Source organism: Triticum aestivum, chromosome 2A, assembly GCF_018294505.1.
Source record: "Triticum aestivum cultivar Chinese Spring chromosome 2A, IWGSC CS RefSeq v2.1, whole genome shotgun sequence".
Taxonomy (NCBI): Eukaryota; Viridiplantae; Streptophyta; class Magnoliopsida; order Poales; family Poaceae; genus Triticum; species Triticum aestivum.
The window spans coordinates 147,651,555-147,662,436 of record NC_057797.1 but is presented as its reverse complement, the minus strand read 5'-3'; the positions used below and the strand labels follow the sequence as shown (position 1 = coordinate 147,662,436).

The window sequence follows — 10,882 nt, the reverse complement described above, 5'->3', positions numbered from 1 at the left end:
TTGGATCCAAATCGGTCCCTTACAAAGTAACGCATAAACTAGGGTTTAAGCTTCTGTCACTAGGAACCCATCATCTAATAACTACTCCACGATGCATTCCCTTAGGCCCAAAGATGGTGAAGTGTCGTGTAGTCGATGTTCACATGACACCACTAAGGAAATCACAACAAACATATCATCAAAATATTGAACACATATCAAGTTCACATGATTACTTGCAACAAGATTTCTCCCGTGACCTCAAGAACAAAAGTAACTACTCACAAATGATAATCATGCTCAAGATCAGAGGGGTATTAAATATTATAATGGATCTGAACATATATTCTTCCACCAAATAAACCATATATATAGTAATCAACTACAGGATGTAATCAATACTACTAGTCACCCACATGTACCAATCTGAGGTTCCGGTGCAAAGATTAAACACAAGAGATGAACTAGGGTTTGAGAGGAGATGGTGTTGTTGAAGTTGTTGATGGATATTGGCCTCCCAAAGATGAGAGGGTGGTTGGTGATGACGATGGCTTCGATTTCCCCCTCCGGGAGGGAAGTTCCCCCGGGGCATCGCTCCGCTGGAGGGCAAAAGTGCTCCTGCCCAAGTTCTGCCTCGAGACGGCGGTGCTCCATCCTGAAAGTCCCCCCTTACGTTTTCTAGGTCAAAATGACCTATACCAGAAGATGGGCACCAGAGGTGGGATGGGCTGAGCACAACCCACCAGGGCGCGCCTGGGGGGCCTGGCGTGCCCTAGTGTCTTGTGCTCACCAGGTGGCCCCCTTGGTAGTTATTTGCTCCAGTATTTTTTAAAACAATTCTCCATAAATTTCAGCTCATTTGGAGATGTGCAGAATAGGTAACTCTAACATAGCTTTTTCAGGTCCAGAATTCCAGCTACCGGTATTCTCCCTCTTTGTGTAAACCTTGCATATTATGAGAGAAAGGGCATTAGAATTACTCCAAAAAGCATTATTATGCATAAAACATTGTAAATAACAGTAGAAAAACATGATGCAAAATGGATGTATCACCTCCCCATCCTTCTGTGCAACTCATCCTCTCTCCCTGCCAATAGCACAGACAACCATGGCACAGAGAAGCATGTCAATTAATGGCAGTCATCACGTGCCAACTGCTTGGGGCCAATCCCACCACATTTTTTCGGCGCTCACCACATTTTCCTGTCGCCCGCCTCTCACGACTATAAAAGGCCATTGTCATGACCGAATAGCTCACAACATCTACTTCTAAGTTTAACACCGCTGTGTATCTTGTCGCCATGTCGCGTCCCCTGCGGCTAGAGTGAGTGACGCTCTTGGAGGAGAATGAATAGATGATGAATGAGGAACAAGTCAAAGGAGGAGGCCTCCCTCATCGTCAGGGAGAAAGAGAAGGGATCATCATTTCACGCTAGAGGCCGCACATAAGGATCATGCCATCAATGATGTGAGCACTCGTTTACAATCATGCACTAACCATATACGCATCATGCACAATCATGGACGGTGACTCACGTCAATATCACAACTCAAATCTATGACACAAATGTAAACGTAAAACTTAATATTACAAGCCAGGGCCATGAGGACTCGAAATACATCACTCATGAAAGCAAATATTATATGAGTACAGACATAGTTAGACAAGTTTTCCTTAAGAGGGCGGAGCAAAACAACGACACTAGATCGAAAGGCGAGGCCTCCTGCTTGGGACCTCCGGACTACTCCCGGTCATCGGTCTCCATGTAGTACGCACCATCGGGGCAACCTACATCCGCGGTAGTACCAGCTGTTACAGCAACCGGGTCAAATGAAAAGAGTAGCAAAGCAACGATGAGTGCTCATCCGAAGTACTCGCAAGACTTATATTAGATCTATACTAGATATGCATCGACATCAAAGGAATGGGTTAATATCTATGGACTAAACTGCAAAAGTGCCAGAATAAGAGGGGGAAGCTCATCATATCGAAGACTACATCTTTCAGTAGTACAAGCAAGGAGCATATATGGTATCATCTTGTATATACACATAGCAATAACCTGCCCAAAGATCCTCTCCTCATGATCCTGTGAGAAAGCGATCTCTAGGGGTATTTGTCTGTCATCAGGTGTGTTTTATCAAGTATCCAGTTTTAGTTGTAAGAGGTTGGGATACAACTCCAAGTTGTCTTGTTACTGTGGACATGACTTTTCGAATAGATTACTTCCCTGCAGGAGTGCACCACATTCCCCGATACGCTTGATTACCTCTGGCCAGACACATTTTTTAGGGTAATGCCCGACCTCTAATGATCGACATGCCGTCCAACCTAATCTCTCCAGAGAGGTCAACACGCAGCCTAAATCCTAAGCGCGAAGGGGTCATGGAATCATCACCCTAAGCACTCGTGTATGTTGCGTGATTGGCCGGGGACGAAACCCACCTCTGGATCTAGACATAACCATCTTAGCCCGCTCCATTGTGACATCTGTAGAGCTTTCAGAACGAACATACGATGCCTAGGGCCCCATAAACCATTATCCCATGCAGCGGTTAGTGCGTATATGTTAGTGGCAGTCTCAGATCAAATACCCAATCTTGTTAAGTGTGTTATTATGAAATAACCGTGGACATTGACGGGACCCAAGCCCACCTCTCTCCTAGATGGTCTCCACTTGCCCTGTCGCTCCGCCTTAGAGAAACTCTCATGGGTGCTCTTCGAGCCGACCCGACTTTAATCATAACATGTATCATGTATAGTGTATATAATATAAAGCAGTAATATTCTTTGTCTTCGTCGACATCTCATTGCAGTCCACCTCGCTCCATGTCATAGGCCACCGAAGTTCGGAGTCCACCGAAGTAACATATATAGTATGTGGTATAAGGCTTATATGTGATCACCACTCGAAGGGATCGCGGTGCGATAGTATAGCATGTCAGACGAACAAGTATGTAGGCCCATTGATGGGACTCTAGCATATCTATACTAAGCATATAGGATAATAGGTATGGTATAAACAATAGTATCAAAGACAGACTATGCAATAGTATAGGATCTACCTATAAAGCATAACAATATCACAACTCTAATGCAAACAACAGAGAGAAGGAATAGGCGATAATAGAATGATCAAGGGGGTTTGCTTGCCTGGAAGCTCTGCCGAGATGGACGAGTCATCAACGACGTATACGTAATCGGTGGCAGCGGAAGTCTCAGAGTCTACCGAAAGAATAGAGGGGTGGGGGGACAAATAAATAATGGGCATACAAATGCAACACAGATGCATGTCATGGCAAAGTGTGTTAATGCTATGCTCTAATGCAGTTCTAAACATTTTAAAAGAAGAGGGAAAACATCTGACAATGATTTCCCGACTCCAGGTATGATTAGGTAAGATGATCCTGATGCAAAATGTCCAGGTCCATTATGTTAGACGGGTCTAATAGGTATATAGATGGCATATTTAGATTTTGTTTCTGATCAACTTCCATATATAAATTATTTTCATCTCACTTATATGTTATTTTATATGCTTTTTCAAAGTTTTAATTAAATTTCTAGATTTATTTTAATTCAAAAAGTATTAAATACAAATTGTTATGTGCACATAGTGTACACAACAATGTGTGTTGGAGGCTGACAGGTGGGGCCAAGGGCTGAGTCAGGAGGTCAATTGATGACATGTTGACTAGTCAACCAGGTCAACAGGGACCCACAAGTCATTGACTGGGGCTAGCCCAGTCAGTAGGTTGACTGGTCAACTGGTCCAGCGGGACCCAGTAGTTAGTGAGACAGTTAGTATTAACAGAATTTACTTAGTCTAATTAAGTTAATTAGGGTGGTGATCCTACTGACAGTGACAGAGTGACAACCGTTTTAATTAAGTTAAACCTAATGCTACAATGACTGGGCTTGCATGCCAGTAGCTGAAGGGGTTTAGTCAACGCGCTAATGATAGGAGGCCCACCGGTTAGTGACACGGCAACGGTGGCGCACCGGGGGCGAAACGCTGGTGACCAAAGCGACGGCGGAGGCTTGGGTTCTTGCCAGAAAAGGCCATAGGCCTCGGTTGGATGTGGGGCTAGGCGCGTTCGAATGCCTCGGGCGTCGCGCGTTGAATGGTGGTGCTGGCAGCTGTGGGGTTGGCCGGAGTAGCAACGATAGGCGGAGGCCAGAGTCGGGCGTAGACGGATCTGACGCTAGGGGACATGGCAAGGTGAACGGGGGCGGCGTTGGGTTCCTCGGAAGCCCAAGAGCACGAGCTTCGGCAACGGCGACACGGCGGCCAGAAGCAACAAAACAAAGTCAAAACAGAGGTAGAATGTGCGGTGCTCACGAGGAGCACAAGGTGGCTGAGAGCTTAGGAGCTGCATACGGTGGATGGATTCGACGATGTACGACGATGGCCGAGGTAGGAAGAAGAGCTCGATCCACGTGGTGTGGGGCTCTCCGGCTTGATCTCATGGGTCCAGGCGACAAAGACGACCACAGTGGAGTGGAGGTACACGGACTCAGGCGGCGGGGAGGATGGTGGCCATGCCGGCGAGCTTGGCCATGGCGGTAGTGGCGTTGGTCTTGAGCGGGGAGAAGAGAGCGAGCGAGAGAGAGGGGGTGAGCTAGGGTTTCACCTCGAGGTCATAAGGGTGGTCTTATCCACATGGGGAGCTCATAGGATGGACAACCCGTGGACGTTGATGGCGTCGACGTGCGTGGTGGACCTCTGGTGAACAGGGGAAGGAGACGACACGATGGTGGGCTAGGCCGTGCACGGTGCACTCGAGGCATAGTGGCACAATAGGCTGTTGTACTTTTTCTTTTTCTGTTTCTGTTTCATTTTTCTTCTCTGTTTTCTAGTTTTAATAGCCACTGAAGGAATTTTGTTATTTATGAAAATTGACACACAAATACTATGCATCATAATGAGGAGGCCCACAAAGTTTCAAACCATTTGGAAATGTATAAATATTTGTTTATTTTTACATGACCAATTTTAATGTAGTCCATTGTAAAACATATCAAGTATTTCATTTTTCTTAAGAGGATGATCAGGCAAAACATTATGTAATTGGAGAAGCCTACCCCAAACTTGAGGGAGATCCTCTTCTTCAGATTGCACAAAGTTAAGTATTTCAGACAACATGTTTCTTATGAGTAGAAAAATATTTTTAGAGAAGTAATATATCATATCCTCGGGACTACGCACTTAACGAGGAGCAAGAGTATTAAACCATTTCTTAGCATCACCCTTTAATGATAAAGGAAACAACTTAAGTATACAGTAGTAGCAATTTTTTTCCTCATGAGCAAATAGGGTGGCTATATCATTCAATTTAGTAAGGTGTGCCACAACAATTTCAGTTTCATAACCATGAAAAGGATCAGATTCAACCAAAGTAATTAATTCAAGATCGATGAAGAATTCATAATCATTATAGGTAACAAAGATAGGAGAGGTAGGAAACTTAGGATCATATTTCATTCTCTCTATCATAACTTTTTCTTTCAGCTTACTTGGTAATTTCTTAACACCATCTGTATCATTACAAGCAACAAATTCTCTAGCTATCCCCCCATCTATAACGTAACCATCACATATCTTAGGCATTTCAACTCTAGTAGGAGAGCTAGGCATAATAGATGAATTATAGTTTTCATCAGTTTCAGTAGTTTCAAGTTCTTTTGCTTTAACAATTTGTTCATTAAGAAATTTACCTAGTGGGACAGTATCATCTAGCAAAGTACTAGCATCATCACAAGTTCCATTTATAACAGAAGTAGTATCATCAATTACTTGCGACATTTCAGAATGAATAGTAGGTGGTGGGGTCGTGAGCCTACTTAAAACAGAAGATGAATCAAGTGCGTATCTAGACGACAGTTCCTTACCTCCCCTCGTCTTAGAGGGTACGATCTTGGTCTTAGTGTCTTTTAGATTTTTCATAGTGTAAAAATCCCAAGTGAACTCAATAGATAGAGCTATGCTTCCCGGAAATGGTGCCAGAAAAAGGTCTTGATAACCCACAATATAGCGGATCGCGACAATCTTCGAGGGTAGTATTTCACCCAAATTTGTTGATTAGACACAAGGGGAGCCAAAAGAAATATTTATGAGCCTTCGCAGTTGAGTTGTCAGTTCAACCATACTTGAGAAATAATATCTCCGCAGCAAAGTGTTCAATAGCACAGTAGTTTGATAGTTTTGACAGTAACAGTAGCAGTAGAAATAGTAACATGAGCAATTTGTAATGATTGTAACAACAACAACAACAACAACAACAACAACAACAACAACAACAACAACAACAACAACAACAACAACAACAACAACAACAACAGTAACATGAATAGTAACATGAGCAGTTTGTGATGATTGTAACAACAACAACAACAACAATAGTAACTTGGCAAATATCAATATGAGAAAAGCGTAGGCATTGGATCAACGATGGATATTTGCGTTGGATGATATTCATCATATAACAGTCACAACCTAGAGTGATACACAATAGCTCCAATTCATCAATTCGATATAGGCTTGTATTCCATATATAGTCATACGTGCTTACAATAAGAACTTGCATTCCTACCCCCCCCCCCCCTTGTGGCAACAGGGTCCATATGGAAACTAAGGGATATTAAGGCCTTCTTTTAATAGAGAATCGGAACAAAGCATTAACACAAGGTGGATACATGAACTCCTCGAATTACAATCATCGTCGGAGAGTATCTCAACTATTGTCACTTTGGGGTCTACGGATCAGAACAATAACAAGTGCATATAACTAGCAGATAGGATCAAGAACTCAAATATATTCATGAAAACATAAAGGGTTCAGATCTGAAATCATGGCAGTCGGACCCTAGTGACAAGCATTAAGCATAGCAAAGTCATAGCAACATCAGTCTCAGAACACAGTGGATACTAGGGATCAAGCCCTAACAAATTGACTCGATTACGTGACAAATCTCATCCAATTCCACCACCGTCCAGCAAACCTACGAAGGAAATACTCACTCCCAATGGTGTGCATCATGGAATTGTTGATGGAGAAGGGTTGATGATGACGAATTTTACCCTCCGAAGTCCCGAATGGACTCCAGATCAGCCCTCCTGATGAAGAACAGAAGGTGGCGGCGACTCCGTATCGTAAAATGTGATGGTTCCTTCCGTCTGATTTTTTCTCCTCGAGACGATACTTATGGAGTTGGAGTTAGGGTTAACGGTGGCCTGTGGGACCCACAAGCTCACAGGGCGCGCCCCCTGAGCTCGTGGCTCTCTGGTGCCCCCTCCAATAGTTCTCTTTGCCAATAATTTTTATATATTCTGAAAATAATCTTCGTAAATTTTCAGCCCAATCCGAGAACTTTTATTCTTGTACAAAAATAATATCATGGTAGTTCTGTTGAAAACAATGTTAGTTCGGATTAGTTTCATGCAAATTAGAGTCCAAAATAAAAGCAAAAAATGTTTGAAAAAGTAGATACGGCGTATCACCTGTATAAGGGGGGGGACCAAGGCTAATAGGAGGGATCCGACGCTCTTTCAACCACCCACACTTGAGAGCTAGATAGAGAGGAGAGGAAGAAGAAGAAGGGTGCTCACGGCAGCTAGCTATAGCCCTAGAGCCCTTCCGAGCACTGCCCAAATTAACCTAGAGAGCTCATCTTGAGTTTGTAACAAACGATGTTATCATCCATCAAGTATAACACCTCCCTCCGGGTGCGCTGAACATAGGTATATGATTGTGTCCTTGTTCCTAGTTAGCCCGTAGTTTCTTGGAGTGGTTTAGCCTTGGCCGAATCACAAAAGGGGTCTGCTTGATCTCCCATATCGAGGGTTTTCACCATCAGACACATATCCTCTTCTTAAATGGACTTGGAAGTCCTGTGCACCATGAACTCAGAATAAGCATACTGCAGTCCAAAATCACTGAATTTTCATCAGAGAACTCAGAATAAGCTAAGATCACATAAACCAATAAGGCCCTGTTTGTTTGGGCTTTTACTTATGCTTTTGCATCTTTTTTCTTTGACCAATGACCAAAAAGCCATAAAAGCTCCTAAATAGGTGCTTTTGCAGCCTTTATGGCTTTTGATAAATCAATATAACAATATTTGGCTCCAAAAGCCATAAAACCTCCTAAATAGGTGCTTCTGGAGCAGCACCTATTTAGGAGCTTTTATGGCTTTCTGGCAAAAGTAGAAAAGCTGCAAAAGAAGAAGCAAAAGCCCAAACAAACACGGCCTTATACACTAGAGATTCTCTAGAGCTTATTTTCACTACAGTTTCTTTTGGATAGCTCTGAAGAAACTGTTTGTGCAGATGCAACCAAAAAGCACTTGCCCTTAGACATTGCTGAGGTTATCGGTTTGATGCCAATGTATTGGCAAGTTCAAAAATTGGCAACCAATTGGTTGGCTACTAATTTTTGTTGCCAATCTCTAAGACAGTTGCCAACTTTTGGTTTGTCAAATGTCGTCTTGCCAATTATTGGCATGCAAAATATTGGCATGAAACCAAGCAGCATTTGTACCTATTACAGGGCAGCAACAGTATCTAAGATGACACTAGCAGTGAGGAAATGCAATTAACGTTATTCAAACCGTAGAACAATAGTTTCTGCCGAGAATTTTGGGCCGATGGCAATTCATTGTACTACCAAATGTATTTTTGCAGTTCAATCCAAAATATTTCACCACATTTTACTACTAGCCTAACTGAAAGTTCATTAGCATAGCATTTGCACTCAAAAACGACAGTAGAGCCTAAGATGAGAATAATGGCTCCTCACAAGGATTGTCCTATTATGTATGTACTCTTGAATTTTGGCAACTGCATTGCATGGCCTCAGCTACTCCGATGAGTTTTTACTCTTGTCCGAGATCTGCTGCAAGTCACTATTGTCCGATACGCTGTCACTTGTGGAGCTACTAGATGAAGCCATTGTGCTGGATTGCTCGCTGATTTTCTCTACGGATGAGCTGCTAGAGTCATCGTCCATGAGAGAGTTAAAAGTAAGCTGGAGGGAATAGAGTATCAATCCCACCCCGTTGATTCCAAACACAAATGTTGCTAGGTAGCACAGCCCATTTATAATTGTTCTGCAGAGGAAAGTCAATTTTTCTTTTAATTAGACTCGCTGAAGGATAACAACGCAATACACAGAACAAGCAGAAAATGGATGAAGTTGTGTGTACCTTATTGTTACTGTTATCTGGCGAACCTGGAGAAAAACAAAAACAGATTCGATCAGATCAGACAACGTGCGACCTAGTTATAATTCATATGGTAAACCCTGCATTTCACTTTGTGAGAAATTAGCCCTTTCCTGTAATTCATTTTCCAGCACTACTAACCAGGAATCAAAAACCACAGGATGTTACCCTGGTAATCCTCACAATCTTGTGGCAAATGTGTCTTGATTTTTGCTTTTCATGTGTTTTGATCACCACATCATTCAGTGTAGGGTTGTGCGTGGGTTGATGCCTATGTATTTTGGGGTTAAAACTTAAAAGCATGATTCATACAATCAAATGTATTTGAATTTTTCTTTACATGTTCAGAATTAATCTTTATTAAGGTATGCAGGCCCCTTGAGAATTCATTCATACTGATACGTGGCATTCAGTTTACTGCTATTGTAAAACAACTGCGTTTCGTGTAAATTTCGGCGAGCACTGAACTTGAACAAAGAAATACAGTACAAAATACAGAAAGAAACAAGCACAATTGTGGAGAGCTGACCGAGAAATTGTCGGAGATGGTCTGCCGGTTGAGCGAGGCCTCGACGGTGCTAGCGAACTTGTACAGGAACAGCGCGATGACCCCGGCCGCAATTCCCCCGAGCAGCGCCTGCACGGGCGACGGCGGTTTATTAGTCTCCACCGGCGAGGTGCTCACCATCCTCAGCGCCTCCAGGGCCTCCTCGCTCAGGTTCCTGGGCTTCTTCATCCCACCGGACCGCACCCTCTGCACCAATCACCCACACCAGTATCAGCGTAACGGCGTAGGAATGTAGGGTGCGATTGTACTGGAGAGCGGTGGTGGGAGGTAGAAATGAATGAGGATTACGAGCTCCTTGGCGCGGCGAGCGCGGCGGCGGAGGGAGCGGAAGAGGAAGACGGAGATGGCACCGGTGAGCATGACGCTCGTGGCGACCTGCAGCGGGGTGGGGTTGTCGTCGACGGAGAACAGCGTCGGGGCGCGGATTTCCACGGGGCCGTCCCCGCTGTCGTCGTAGGTGCCCGGCGGCTCGGCAGTGGAAGTGGACGGCTGCGGCTGGGGCTCCGGCTCGGCCCGGAGGGCGGTGGAGCGGCGGACGGGGAGGGCCAAAGTGGAAGCGGGGAATGGGTGGTGCGGCGTGAAGCGTTGGCGGCGGAGGAGGAGGACGCGCGGGGAGCATTGGATTAGCGGCATGGTGGGAGTGGGAGTGGGAGTGAGGTCGGGAGGTCTTCGTTCAGCGGGAGCTCCTCGCGGTAGGAGAGAGGATAATGGGACCCGGAGACGAGGCTCCTCAGTCTTCCACCATAGGTGCTCCCGTGCAACGTGGTGCACATCCAGGAATCGCCTCACCTCTTCTTTTCATAGAATCAAATATGCATGAGATGATTTTTGAAATACCAAGATATATAGCTTGGGTAATTTTTGTAGATTTATCATAGAACCAAATACGCATGAGATGATATTTCTCATGTTTTTGGCTATTTTTGGAAATCTGAAAATATATTTAAATGCCTTCATTAGTTTTTTCATAGAACCAAATTCGCATGAGATGATATTTCTCATATTTCTGGCTTTTTTTGGAAATCTGAACATATATTTAAACATGGACGCGTCTAGCGAGCGGCAGGACGCTCGCTAGCGCTCCGCAGCGGCTGCCACTTTTAGCAAGTTTA

The 10,882-nt window shown here is 44.1% G+C and overlaps 1 protein-coding gene across 1 annotated transcript; it reads right to left on the bottom strand.

Annotated features, from left to right (window-relative positions):
- Positions 1–8,561: 8,561 nt before the first annotated feature.
- LOC123188070 (uncharacterized) lies at positions 8,562–10,515 on the bottom strand. Its single transcript, XM_044600104.1, has 4 exons — positions 10,059–10,515; positions 9,732–9,956; positions 9,185–9,210; positions 8,562–9,088 (listed from the first exon to the last, which is right to left on the bottom strand). Exons 1-4 carry the CDS (start codon positions 10,401–10,403, stop codon positions 8,839–8,841), a joined length of 846 nt encoding a protein of 281 aa, XP_044456039.1. The 5' UTR covers positions 10,404–10,515; the 3' UTR covers positions 8,562–8,838.
- Positions 10,516–10,882: the final 367 nt, after the last annotated feature.